Source organism: Talpa occidentalis, unplaced genomic scaffold, assembly GCF_014898055.3.
Source record: "Talpa occidentalis isolate TD23 unplaced genomic scaffold, MPIMG_talOcc4v2.1 talOcc4.9, whole genome shotgun sequence".
Lineage (NCBI taxonomy): Eukaryota > Metazoa > Chordata > Mammalia > Eulipotyphla > Talpidae > Talpa > Talpa occidentalis.
This window is the reverse complement of record NW_023605305.1, coordinates 8795149-8809076: the sequence shown is the minus strand read 5'-3', so window position 1 is coordinate 8809076 and position 13928 is coordinate 8795149. Positions and strand designations below refer to the sequence as shown.

The 13928-nt window shown below is 54.6% G+C and overlaps 1 protein-coding gene across 1 annotated transcript in view; it reads left to right on the top strand.

Moving 5' to 3' along the window:
* Positions 1 to 291: 291 nt before the first annotated feature.
* Positions 292 to 13928, top strand: part of PADI2 (peptidyl arginine deiminase 2) — a 38604-nt gene continuing 24967 nt past the window's right edge. The window contains exons 1-3 of the mRNA XM_037498643.2: positions 292 to 447; positions 10928 to 11111; positions 11920 to 11992. Coding sequence (XP_037354540.1) covers positions 359 to 447; positions 10928 to 11111; positions 11920 to 11992 — 346 coding nt within the window. The 5' untranslated portion in view covers positions 292 to 358. The remainder of the gene's footprint in view (positions 448 to 10927; positions 11112 to 11919; positions 11993 to 13928) is intronic.

The window sequence follows — 13928 nt, the reverse complement described above, 5'->3', positions numbered from 1 at the left end:
CCCTGCTGGCTGGGCCAGGGGTCCTTTGCCCGGGCTGCACCACCGCAGGGCGCCCACTGGCTCGCTGAAAAGAATGAATAAAAACCAAGCAACAGTGGTAAGGAAATGCAGCTGCTTACATCACCCCTACCTCGGGGGGCGGGGGGGTTGGGGGCGTGGTCACGCTTGACGGACGGGCCCGCAGACCACTAGTGGGGGGAGGCCACGTTGCCCCGCCCACTGACCACGCCCCGCCCGCCGGCGGCTGCATAAGGGCGCGCGGGGCTGCGGCTGGGACGCTGGGCTGGCTCACCTGCAGCAGGTGCGTCCGGCAGACCTGGGCTGGCAAGGGCGCCGCCGGGCCCGCACTGCTGGGAAGATGCGCGAGCGCACCGTGAGGCTGCAGTACGGGAGCCGCGTCGAGGCGGTGTATGTGCTGGGCACGCACCTCTGGACCGACGTCTACAGGTAAGGGGGACGCTTCTGCATGGACTCCAGACCCTCTGCCGACCCCGGGGCAGGGCCTGAGATCGCACCCCTAGCCACCTGGAGACCTTCCCGAGCTCGGGGACGCAGATTCCTTCCTTCAAACCGAGCTGTGCCTCATCCAGGGACCCCTGCGCCAGAAATACTAAGAATCTCACCCAGAAACCTGACAACCCCTAAATCTTGTATCATTCCCCCCAAAGTCCCAAGAATCTCCCAGATACCCTGGCACAAGCCTCCAACTCCCTCACTACCCCTGTCTTGCCCCCCCCAGGTTCCCCCAAAATCCTCTCCTCTTGTACTTTGTTGACACAGTGCTAGTGTTTTTTTGCTCATGGCCTCAAGACGCCTCCCCAAACCTCCTGACTCACCACCCACCTCAAGATCATCCGAGCTTCTTCCCAGGGTTTGCTGGGGGACAGGGGCAGGACCAGAGGGAAATTCCTGGGATGGAATCCTGCCTTTGGGGGTGCTCAGGCTCTGGTTTCACCCTATGGGGGCTCTGGTGGTTGTCTATCCTGAGCACTGGTCAAGAGCCTTGTCCCCAAATGCCTTCCCTAACTTCACACTGGGGTCAGGGAAGGACCTCGTTCCACCCCGCCGAGGGCCTGGGACTCTGGATGGGCATGAGGGGGGGGTCTTTGAGAAAAGAGCCTGATTCAAAACTGTTCCCCCCTCCTCTTCTCCTGGCCTCAAACTTTGTTGGAGTGCAGGATTTCTGAGACAGCAGGATGCGTGGGCTGGGGAATGGAGGTTGTTCAATGATCCACGTCCCTGCAGGTGTTGAGGGTCCAGGGGGAGAGGGGAGAGCAGGCCTGGGAAGGTGTTGGGTGTGAAGGCAGGGGTGGAGAAAGCCCTCTCTTGCAAGCGTTTGAAAGTTTGAAATGTTCCCCGTTGCTGGGGTGGGAGGAGTCGTGCTGAAAGAAGGGAGCAAGCAGGACTGAAGTGGGGCCCTGTGCTGCCTACCTCCACAGGACCTCTAACCTCCCTGTGCCCTGAACTGAGCTGGTGCCAATGTGGTTCACTGCTCCCAACGCACTCTGTCGTCTGGAGCGCCCTGCCCCACCCCACGCTCCCACCAAACCCCAACCCTGTCTTCCCACACACCCTCCCAGCCAGTTCTCCGTCACCTCCAGTGGCCCGGGCTGCCCTGCCCAGCCAGTTGCCTGCCACCTCCTCCGCAGGCACTGGCCACACTGATACCATCAAGCCCCAGCCTCCTTCCCCGAGGCAGAGGGCAAAGGCCCAGTCACTTCACGGACCGGGACCCTGTCCACTCGCGGCTGAGAGCCCAGCTGTCCATGTGTAAACCCCAGAAATGACTGGGGGGGTCATGGGGTGGGGTCCAGGCCTCAGTGGCCCAGAGAGCGGCCCATCCTCCCCACCCCCATTCCTGAAATGGGCACTGCCAGGGAGTGGGCGGGGAGCCAGGACTCTCAGGTCTCTAAGCCCCAGCTGTCACTCTACCCGCCTGTTTGCTCACTGGGGCGCTTTTGATGCAGCCTCCAGTGGGGGTGGGGAGTTGGGGAGTAAAGAAGGGGGCCATGCTCCAGCCTCCCTTTCCCTCTGTCCTGGCAGAGAGGCCCAGGCTGAGCCGGGACAGGGATGGGGGAGGTGTGGACTCATCCTCTCTCCAGGTAGAGGTGTGACCTCCCCTCCTTTGTCCCTCTCAAGAAAGCAGCCACAGCCACACGGCCCACACCCCCCCCACCTGCACTTCACTTGATGCCCCCACCCCACCTTCACCCCCACCCCCAGAGCAGGGCAGTCTAGTCCCACAGAAAGGGTGGGAGTCACAGCTAGAGCCACATGGGCAATTTTCATTTTCTAGGAGCCACACCTTTGGGTGGAATTAATTTTAATAATTTTTAACCCAAAATACCCCAAATGTTAGCATTTCAACAGGTAATCGATTCAAAAAGTATCAACGAGATGAAATAGTTTACATCTCCTTTTCATACCGAGTCTCGAAACTTGTGTATTTTAGATTCACAGCACACCTCAATGTGCACGGTCTGATTCCCAGTGCTCAGCAGCCCGGGTGGCCAGAACCCCGAAGGTCAAGAGCACTTGGGGCCAGATCAGTCTTTATGGTGGGGGGCTGCACTGTGCATTGGAGGGTGTTTAGCAGCATGAGGCTTCTGTCCCCTAGCCGCCCCTGGCGGCCACCCTGCGTCCTTCCCCACCCACCCAGGTCCTGCCTCCAAGCTCTCTAGGAGACACCAAGGATGAGCCTAGAGGGTCCTGGCCCAGTTAGGGAGTGGTGTCTTGGCTCCCCTCCTGAGTCACAAAGATGAGTGAACACCCACCTGCCTTTCCCAAGGGCTCTGGACCCCCCTTTCCTGAGCTGCACACAGCGGGGGTCTCCCCTGCCCCCTTCCTCAGCAGGCCCTGTGGCCCACCCAGCTCCTCCCAGCCAGACTAGCCCTGAGCCAGCCCCGCCCCCTGAGAGCTGGTCATCTGGGAGCAGATGCCCAGAGAGAGGGAAGGTAGGTTTTTGCCTAGAGATCTACTTGGCGATAGCTATTAAAAAATACTCGCTGTTTCCTTCTTCTGCTCTAGAACATACTTATCTTAGGCGTGGCCCCACACGCCCCTGTGGTCCTGGGCTGTGCCACTTCCTCACTGGGTCTGGCCTAGGCCCCCATCTGATTCTGGTTTGTCATCAAAGAGAGGCGCAGGGTGGGTGCCATCCAAGGTGGTTTCACTTCCTCTCACCTCAGTCATGTTTCCCCTGCACTAGAACCAGAGTCACTCCCAGAGACTGCAGGGATGAGAGAGGGAGCCTGGGGCTAACGTCATGGGGTGATCTTGCTCTGCCTGGCTCTCCCACTGACCCACCAACCAGGCTGTGGAGGCAGCTTCCCTCCCCCTCCCTTGGATATGTCTCTGTCCAGGGGATCAGAGCTGTCCATGAGGCGGGTGCCCACTGCTGCTCCCTGGGCAGCATGGTCAGGACCTGAAACCTGAGCTCTGCAGGAGCGTCGGGCATACAGGGTGGGATTAAGGACTCTCTGGACTCTGCAGAAGAGTGTCCTGGTTACATTTGATCACATGATGAGCCATGAGGTGGGAAGTGGGGGTGATCTTCTCCTCCCTCCCCAAGATACCCCAAGGCAGAGGCTGACGGGCCATTTTCCCAGCAGGGCATTGCCCATTACTCTCTGGCAGAATCTGGGGAGCAGGCCTGGAGTTCCCACACATCCACAGTGAAATCCTGGGGAACCCAGAACAGCACAGGTCATTCACGCAACCCGAGGAGCCAGGCGCTGCTATTGGCCTCTCTCTATGTGTGGGGAAGCTGAGGGAAGGGATGTTTGTCCAAGCTGACACAGCTGGTACATGAGGGGTACAGAGCCCAGGCCCCTGGCGGCTCTGCTGGCTGCCTTCGGGGATACATAGGCACGTCCTCACCAGCTCCCCGCCCTCCTTGTCCCCACCATCTCCAGCCCACGGGTTGATGGGCAGCTCCCTGACTGAGTGAATGAATGAAGGGGGTGTGATCAGTGATGCGTGTCAACAGCCCTTCACTGGGCTGAGCTCCCCACCCCCAGCTTCAAGGGACGGGCACCATTGGAAAGGCCAGTGGAAGGTCAAGGGCATGAGGCCGAGCTTGGCCAGAGCAGGACTTGAGAGAGTGGTGGTGGGAGGAATCAGGCCAGATCAGGTGGCCCCATAAATTAGAACAACACCCAGCACCCTCAACCCTAAAGGAGGCCCTGCCAGGAGCTGCTCCAGGACTCGGGTTTCAGGCTAGTCCCCCCGAGGGCAGGGCTCTTAGCAGGACCTGGCAACCTGTGTGTCCAGCCCACAGGACCCTGCACAGCTGGGGTCCCTGCGAGCTTTCTCTTCCTGCCCACAGGGGAACAGAGGGTCACCCCAGTGCATATTCCTCAGCTGGACAAGCACACCTGTTAAACTTTGGTGGGAGGCAGCTCCATCCTGCCTGGCCGTGCCAGAGCCTGTGCCCAGGGGCTTTGCCCAGCCTGCTTGTCATGGTTACACACCCATGAGGCCAGGCAAGAAGCCAGCCTCTGGGTCTCTGACTCCTACCTATAGGGGTTCTAGAAGTTCCCAAGGACTTTTCATTTGACTGTCTCCCAGACCAGCCCCCCTTAGGGGACTCTGAGCCACGCATCCACTCCCAGGAGAGAAGCAGCCAAGCCTAGAGCTCAGAGCAAGAGTCCCCCTCCCATTCTGACATTCCAGCCCGCAGGCTTGGAGCAAGTGCTTGCCCGCTGTGGGCCTCAGGGTGCTTATCTGGAAAATGGGGTGATCTGCTACAGTCCTCATGGGAAGATGACACCTGGCAAGTAATAAATACTCACCAAGTAATTATCAAGAATTAGTATTAGTTTTATTCTAATATTAAAATTAACAATGAGGCATGGTCTCAAAGAGCTCATAACCCTCATGAGAGAGAAAAATGCTACCAATTGTTAAGTGTTGTTTGAGGCACTGGCAAAGGGAAGAGGTGAGTTGTGGCTGACGGGATCAGGGAAGGCTTCTTGGAGGAGGTAGCAACAAGTGAATCTTTAAGGATGAGCAGGGTTTCACAATGAGACCAGGGCCTGCCCCGTGGGAACAAAGGTGCCTGGCAGCAAAGTTGGAACGCAGAGGGGTGGAAAGGACCTAGTTTCAGTGGCCTGAAGTAGGGTAGAGGGTCGATGAGCTCCAACTGGAGCATTGAATGCCAAGCCCAGGCACTTGGCTTTGTTCTGTAGGCCATGGGGAGTCATTGAAGGTGTCTGGGAAAGGAGACATAGATTCGACAGTTTCTTCCCCGAGGAGAGGGCCCGAGAAGCTGGAGGCACTCTTGCCTAGTGAGAGAGACTGCTGAGCTGCCCAGGAGGAGACAAAGGCCAGCAGAAGGCAGCGGTCATGCTTTGCCTCTGTTGCTCCCTGTCTCATCTCAGGCCTCCAGCCCCCACTGTGTCAGGTGTGAGGCCAGGCCTCCCCCCATGTCCTTGCGGGTACTCATCATCCAGGTACATGCAAGCTGATACCCATGAACCCCCCCTTCTCAGACTCCTGCAAAGACCTGAGGGCAGTCACACCTAGACTGCCAGGAGCTGGGGTCAGCTGGTGTTAACAAGGTCCGGCTGATGGACAAGATGACAGCCAGATGCCAGCTGGGAGCAAACACATCATGCCCTTGAGTCTGGGACTGAGGAAGAGTCCCCAGTCCCACTGGGCCTAGCTGGAGCCCTCCCCGCTGATGGAGCGGAGACCAGAGAGGCTGGCTGTCTTCCTGAAGGCCAAACAGCATCAGTGGGGCAGGCAGATGTTAGGTCACAGAGTCCAGAATTCCCTCTTCTACATCTGACGCTGCTTTCCTGTCTTGCTCAAGCCTCCTTTGATTGACACCAACAAATCAGCCATTTCTGTCTATCTCCATGGCCACTTCCTGGTCCCATGTCACCATCATGGCTCCCCTGGACAGCTGTAGTCACCTTCTCACTGCTGCCCCCACTGTCGCTCTCCTCAAACCCATTTCCTAGCCTGCACCTGGGTGATCTAGTCTACACCCCCTTCTGAGAAGTCTTCAGTGCTCTTAAGAGAACAGCCGACCCTGCATGCTCTGCACTCTCCTCCCCTGACTCACAAATTCCAGCCACTCTGTCTTCTGGTTTTCTCGAAACTGCTGGGCTAACGCTGGCCTCCGGCCATCACCCAAGCTGTTCTTGCTGCTTGGAAATCTCTGCTCTCCTTCCACACCTCATTTTGCCCAAGTTAGCATTTCTCACACTGTGGTCCCTGAACCAGCAGCGTTAACACTGCCTGGAAGCTGGTTAGAAATACAGTTTCTCATTCCACAATATGTATATAGCAGATTGCCATGTTGTTCATTTTAAATGTTTGCAATTTTCTTTGTCAGTTTTTCCTCAGTAAAGTTGGGGTAGGTGAGGAATGCAGTTTCTCAGACCCCACTCCAGACCAACTGAATCAAACTAGGGCTGGGCCAAAAACCTGCATTGTAACCCAGGTAATGCGATGTACACTCCAAACTAAGAACCACTGGTCTAATTACTCTTGCCTGTCCCTTTCTTGTCTATCCTGACACTAACACTAAGAGTTCAAAGTCTAGTAAAGTTCTTCTGCCAAATGCCACTTCCTCCAGGAAGCCTTCCTTGACCACCAGGCCAGGACCTCATGGTCTCTCAGACTTTTCTTTATAGCTCTGATCATACAATTAACCGTGTGATCCTTGAACATCTTTCTCTGGCACTAGAATGTTTGCCCCATGGACCCAGAAAACATGCTATCATTTTTTCTAGTCTTCCCCCAGCACCTAGAACTGTGCCTGGCACACAGGAGGTGCTCAATAAATGCATATTGCATAAATGACCACATAAGCAATCCCTACTCTTTCAGTCCTTCCTGCAGCAAACATTTATACTTACTGTATTCCTAGACGAGATCAGGTACTGAAACAAAAGGAAAATACAACCCCTTCCTTCAGGGAATTCACTGCCACAAGGTAAAACAAACCCAGGACACACTGATGGAGTTGGGTCTCCAAGGAAGATGGACAGTTAGCAGGCAGGGAAGCTGGGGAAAGTACTGCAGGCAGAAGGAACAGCATGTGCAAAGTATACAGTGAGGTGGAACAATGTGGGGAGTTGAGACAGTGGGGGTTGTTGCGGGAGATAAGGCTGGAGAGTCAGTTGAGAGGCACGCAGTGTCTCCAGGCCCTGGCGATCACCGGCCTCCCTCCAGTGGTTTCAATGTATGAGCAGACCCTGAGTCATCTGAATATTTTCAAGCAGGCGAGTGACCTGATTTCTTTTTTTTTTAATCTTTTTTTTTTTTTTTAAATCACTCTGATAATACAGTTTGGGAAACCAAAAAGGGTGGATTCATGTGTTCATTTATTCCCAATGGATGAAGGGCCGAGATCTGGGACAACAAGGTGGGCAGAGCAGACGTGGCCCTGGGCCTAGCAGCCTGTCCTTCCATCTACCAATGAACTGAAATGATGACCCCAGGAAACTCTATTTCTAACATTAGATAAAATAAGGACTCCACTAATTTCACTCTCAGGGAATTGCTCCACCAGTCCCGAGTTTGAGGAAAGAAGGAAATAGTCATTTTCTTACATCCAGGAACACAGAAATCAATCACTACACTCAATGTTGATGACAGTTTCTGGTTTTCATTCATAGACTTTGAAGGGTCAGAATGTTCTGGTTGTTCTGACTCGAAAACTGGTGTCTATATGTCAGCCTTGGGGCTGCTGGCAAGGTTCTGCTTGGCTCCTGTCATTTTGATCTTCCTGGAGCTGCCTCTGGCCAGCGCAGGCCTGGAGAGCCTTAGGGTCCCGGTGCTAACACTAGTTTATGCAGGGATTTGACAGTTTCTCCAGGCCTTCAGGAAGAGAGGTCCCAAAATGCAGTTCTCACACACCATCTTGAACCTCTTTCCCTTAAGCAGGAGATCATGGCCACTCCCAGCACCCCATTTTTTCCCTGGGTACCTTTTTGGGCCCTTCTCTGTAGCCTCTAGGGACAATAGGTGCCCACAACCCAGGCTCTCGGTTTTGGGTTTCTGCCGGGAATTCTGAGAGGTTCTTCCTGGGGAGGGAGCTGCCAGCAGGATCCACCCGGGACAATGGGTGCCTTTGTCGCTTCTGCCAGCCTGGATCCAAGAATAGCTGTTTGCTCAGCTCAGAGCCTGCCTAGTTGGGGGGTGGTAGGAGGCTGTGGGGCCCTGCAGTGCCAGTATCAGCGGGCATTAACCCTCTGAGCCTCTAGGGCCTCCTCCAGCTTCTCACTGGCCCCAAGGAATGAAAGCAGCAGGATGGATCAATTGCAGCACCTTTTGTAAGAGCTCACACCCTCCAAGAGCATCCTGCCCCGTGCATTGGTAAAGCACTTTTTTTCTAAATAGAATTGTATGCACAAGAAAAAAAACAACATACAAAGAGAAGAGGGAAAGAACTGCATGCAGAAACTCAATATATGAAACCAGATGAGGTGACAGTGGTGCCGGTTGTGGGAGGCAGGGAGAGCCCCCGCTTTTTCAGTGCCTCCTGCCCACCCCTGGCCCAGGGTGTCCCCCTGTGCTCCCGATTCCAGCCGCCTGTGACCTCTCCTCTCCTCTCATTTACACTTGAACTGAGGGAAGCCTTCCCCAAGGCCATCCAGGAGGCGATGGATAAAGCCGGACTCGCCCTGGAGGGATGTGTCCCGGTCCCCAGCCCTTGATCTCCCGGATTCATGATCTTTACCAAAACCACATTCCACCTATAGTCCTTAAAATTTTTAAATTTTTAAAATCTTAAAATTAAAAACTTAACTTTTTTCTCAAATCAACTCACATTGTTCTTATAACTTAAACAGAGTTCTGCTGTCCTGACCAGAACTGGCCAACCCTTATTCCTCGCTATGCACAGTTGAGCCACTTAGTCTTCTCTTAAATCAATCATCCACGTGCCTCCTACGAAGTCTTAGCGTGTGTAGCTCCACCCTCTTTGTCGGGGATGTTCCTCCCGCCCAAGGAGCTAGGCTAGCTCGGCCAGACCCAGCCCTTGGGGTTTACAATCCAAAGACAAGAGGCCAGATGCAGCTCCACCCTGGGGATGAGTGACAGGCCTGTGGGACAGGACAGGCGGGGGTCATTGTGTGTCTTAGGGGTCAGCAGGTGGACTCTTGGATGTGCAAGGGACACACTTAAGACCCCTTCACAAGTGGATGTCAATATTGGGCTGGAACCCAGATTTAAGGTACATGTATCCAGGGTTTTTGCATAGACTCTGCCTCTCCTAATGATGGCTGTGGACAGAGGGCAGCAGGCCACGGCCAGCAAGAGTCCCTGTGATGCCCTCGATGGGCTAAGTAGTTCTGAAGGGGGCTGTGGACAAGAGATAGAGTGGCCAGAGCTGCTTTGTTGAGCTCCATTCCTAGCACTGAACATGGGCTGCCAGGCCTTTGCCCACTACGTCCTGCCAGTGCCCAAGACCGGAAGCCCCTGCAGTTGGAGAGACCCCACCTGGTGGCCTCTATAGACTCCCACTCATAGCCTCCGTCCCCTGGGCTCTAACTACCAAACAGCACAGACAGACCTGTGGTTCAAAGACCCTGTAGACCTGCACCACAGTGGCTCCTGGAAACCTGCTGGGCACCCATGTTCCCAGGCCCATTCTAGACCTGACTCAGACTCAGGAGGGGTCTCCCCTCCAGGTCCAGCTGCTGCCCGACTTCAAGAAGCAGTGGTCTGGCCACCGTTCACTTTTTCAGCTGCCCCAGCCGCACCTCTGCCAATGCCAAGATCTTCAAAGTTGTGACCTTACAAAAACCGAATATTTAAACAGCATGCCCTGATGACCCTGAGGCCCCACCATAGTTGAGAACTATCCATATCCAGAACCCAGGAGTCCTGGGCCCTCAAAACAGCAGCTATGCTTTGAGGCAGACACTTTGTCTCCGATCACATGAGACTCCCTCCGAAATCCCTCTCAGCCCTCTTTCACTTTAGGAACTTTTGCCAGCCCAGGCACCTTCCTCCCCAGCCTCCCTGACCTTTGCCTTAACTCCCCTTAAGCCTCTTTTTTCCACCCATGCTGACAGAACCAATTACCAAAGGTCCTGTGACTTAAAAGGAGAAATGAACTCATGGTTGTGGAGGCTGGAGCCTGAGGTCAGGGTGTCTGCTGGAGTCTGGGGAGGGCTCTGGAGCCTTGTCTTATAAGGGGATCAACCCTATCAGATTAAGATCTCTCCTTCAGGACTTTGTTTCTGCTCAGTCACCTCCTGAAAGCTTTATCCCCAAATAATAATCCCATTGGAAGTTAAGTGTTCAGCATAAGAATTTAAGGGAGATTCAAACACCCTCTGTCCCTAGCGGCCCCAATGGCCTTGTTCGTTTTCTGCCCCCCAGGCTAGATGATGTCTCAGAATTCCCAATGTATTTAGGAAACTGCCCCTGCAGCCCAAGAAATGGCTGACTCCCAGGAGCTGGCCGAGCCCCAGCAACTACAGCAAGAAGGAGGGGTCTTTGTGACAGAGCCCAGCCCTCCCGGTCCCCTTTAGGACCCAAGTTCCAAGCTCTCTCCCCATGTAAACCCGGCATTTTCCTGCCCTGGACTCCGACCCCAATGCTGGGCAGGGGCTAGGAGGCTGGGTCTCGAGCCCGCTGCCTTTGGAGCAAATCTACTCCTCTGCCGTCCTCATCTCGTGGCTCTCGAGGCTTCTGCCCACCAGAAGCACCAGGAAACTGGTGAAGAATGCAGATCCCCAGGCCCCTCATCACTCAGTAAGCACAAGATGGGCCCAGTGAGTCTGTATTTGTAACTAGCAGCCTCATAAGGACCAGATAAATGCAGAGCAGCTGGATCCTTCAGGGTTCCTCAGACCAGACGACCTGGGAGAGCCCAGCAGCCCTGCTCCTCCAGGGATGCCCCCCCAAGGCCCTTGTCCCGCCTGTCCCGGTGGGCCCCCTAACTGGCTCTCTCTCCCCACAGCGCGGCGCCGGCCGGGGCACAGACATTCAGCCTGAAGCACACGGAGTACGTGCAGGTGGAGGTGGTGCATGACGGGCAGGCCGAGGAGGTGGCCACCAATGGCAAGCAGCGCTGGCCCCTGTCGCCCAGCACCACGCTGCGGCTCAGCATGAGCCAGGCGAGCGCGGAGGCCAGCAGCGACAAGGTACCAGGCCCCGGGAGCCAGGCCAGTGGGCATCGAGACCCCCAATGCTAGTAGTTACATCAGAAGGGGAAAGAAACAGGTGCACTTAACTTTAATACTGTGTTCTACTGAGCCCTGTAAATCAAAATATTGCCATTTGGACGTGATGTCAATATGAAGAAATGTTCAGTGACACAGTTTGCGTTCTGCCGTGATACCCAGGCACAGGGCTCTTGGCTCCTCTCTCACCTAGTTCAGTGTTAGACTGGGACGGTGGCTTCACACCAGGTTAAAATTGTGGCCTGCTGAATGATGCCACATTGGAATCCCCAGAAGTCACAGCCATGCTCATCCTTGGTCGGTCTCATCATGTATAAAACAGGGTGCTGAACACCCAGTTGACAAGTGACTTGCCATTGTTATGAAGCCAAGATAAGACCCCTCTAAGGGGTTCCCTGAATATGTGCCCACGGCCACGTTGGTGTTGGGCACTATGCAAGAAAAACCACCTCAGCCCCGTGCCCAGGGTACCTAGTCCACCATGGCAGATGTGGGCATCCTGCAGGCAGCACAACACAGGAGGGGGCACAGGGAGGCAGACACTCCCTGCTGCCCTCTGAGAGGTGGAGAGTCCCTATTTCATTTGATAATCTGGGAGAAGCATCCCACCAACCCAGGAGTGCTTACTGGAAGAGAGTGGGTATTTGGAGGGAGTTGACTTGCAGGCTATGAAGTGGAAGGCAGGGAGGGAGGTCGATGCAAATTTTCCTGCTTGTGACCTGTGACCTCTGCTCTTCTCTCCCTCCCACTGCACCTGCTCCCCACCAAGGTCACCGTCAGCTACTACGAGAAGGAAGGGAGCACCCCCATCGACCAGGCTGGGCTCTTCCTCACGGCCATTGGTGAGCTGGTGCGGCTGTAACCCGAGTGCCTTTGTCCCCAGGAACTAGCATTGCTGCCCTTCTCGGGGACACCTGGGGAGTTCTCAGTGACACAGACCTGGCACTCAGAGCCTCTAAATAATGAAGGTCGGTGGAGTGAGGCCAGGTGTGCCTGGGTCCTTCTGTCCTGCACCCAATGTCAGTGTCCTCATCACAGGCTCTATGGGCCACAGAGTTAAAAGAATAAAGCCAGCCTCCCACCCCCCGCAGCCTGGAGGATGCTTCCCTCTCAAAGTGGGGGAAACAACATTGTCCTTGTCTACACCAGCTCCTCCTTACCCTCCCTGTCCCAGGATAGACACTATTATTGTCCCCATTTTTCAGATGGAAAAAATCAAGGCTCATCAAAAGGAAAGCAAATAGACCTTGCCTGAGACCACAGCCCTAGAAAGCATTTGTGGGGTGCCGAGTCACTTCAATGACTGAAGTTCTCCAGGGGTCTCAGAACTTCCCCCCCAAAGCAACTAGCTCCCAAGCCTCCTTTGCAGCCTGGGTTTCAGAGTAGCTGGGTCCTTTAGCTATCGCGGTCTAGAGTGCTGCTCAGATGGGCTCTGCTGCCTCCAGCTTATTCCCTAACAAGCCCAGCAGCTGGTCACCTGCCCCTCTTTCTGCACCATGGAGGTGCCCAACCTTGGGCTAGGGTCCCCAGGGCCACCTCTGGGAGTCTGGAAGATGATAATGGAGCAGCAGCTGAGGGCTGGTGTGTGTGTGTGAAGCTCACAGGCGCACAAAGCCCCAGATGGCCTCCTGAGGAAATCCAATCCCACAGAGACAGGGACACCTGAGGACATCAGCAGGAAGGGTATGGCCAGAGGTCTGTCAAACGAGGGTGACCCCAGATGGCTGAGAGCCCTATTAAAGAGACTTCCACCATTGAAGCAAGATAGACATAGGCCAGATGGCAAAGGAAGGCACTAGAAGGAAGCAGGACTGAAGGGAGAAGTCATACATTTAATCCAAAAATTAAATTTAAAAAAATAAATAAATATAAAAGAGGAATTTTTTTAGAAAGGAAGCAGGACTGATTGGACCTTCCCTCTCTCCTGGAAGACCATAAAGCTTGGGCTCAGAGGATGCCTGAGAGGGAGCTGCAGGGCTAAGCCCCCAAAGGATCCCAAATACACCCAGGAGGATTGACCAGCCTCACCCCTCTGGGGTTATGAGGTTGTGCTGTCATTGAACAATTATTTATTTAGCTGCCACAAGTTCTAGATGTTTAGGTTCCAGGGACCAGGAAAATGTCCACCCCACCCCACCCCCAAAAAATCACTGACATTTGGCCAAAAAAGAAAAAGGACATTAATAAAGCAATTTGCCACCAGTTATCACCATCATTGGAAGACCTGAACAGTAGGCAGGGCATAACTTCAGAACAAAAGACAGGCATTTACATTGCAGACATAAAGTTTGTGAAAAACTCACCCCATGGTGAGTTAGGTTTCCTGTCCTACCAGGACCCCTGGTGAAAACTTCATTTCCCTTGGGACCCACTGCTCTGCCAGAAGCTTCCTGTTCTTACCTCCCCTCGGACATCTAACCCAGGGGCCCTTGAACTTCATGTCCTAAGTAATCATTCCTGCGTAGCACTGGGCAGACAAGAACACCCTGAGCCTCCCCAGATGTTCAGGGGCTGTCCCGCCTTTCTGTCCTGAACCCACCTTAAGTGGAAAGAGCCCTGACTTCAGACTAGACAGAGTAAGTCCGAGTTCTGACTCTGCCCCCTCCAACCACGTTGAGACCATCATCCCCTCTGAGCCTCCAGTCTCCTCATCTGCAAAATGGGACCCACAGCACAGGCTCGCAAGGATTTGATGGGGTGGTATGTGCAAAGGGCCTGGGGTGGGGTAGGCACTGGTCAAAGCTGTCTTCTTTTCTCCCTCCTCGTAGGGCAGCCACC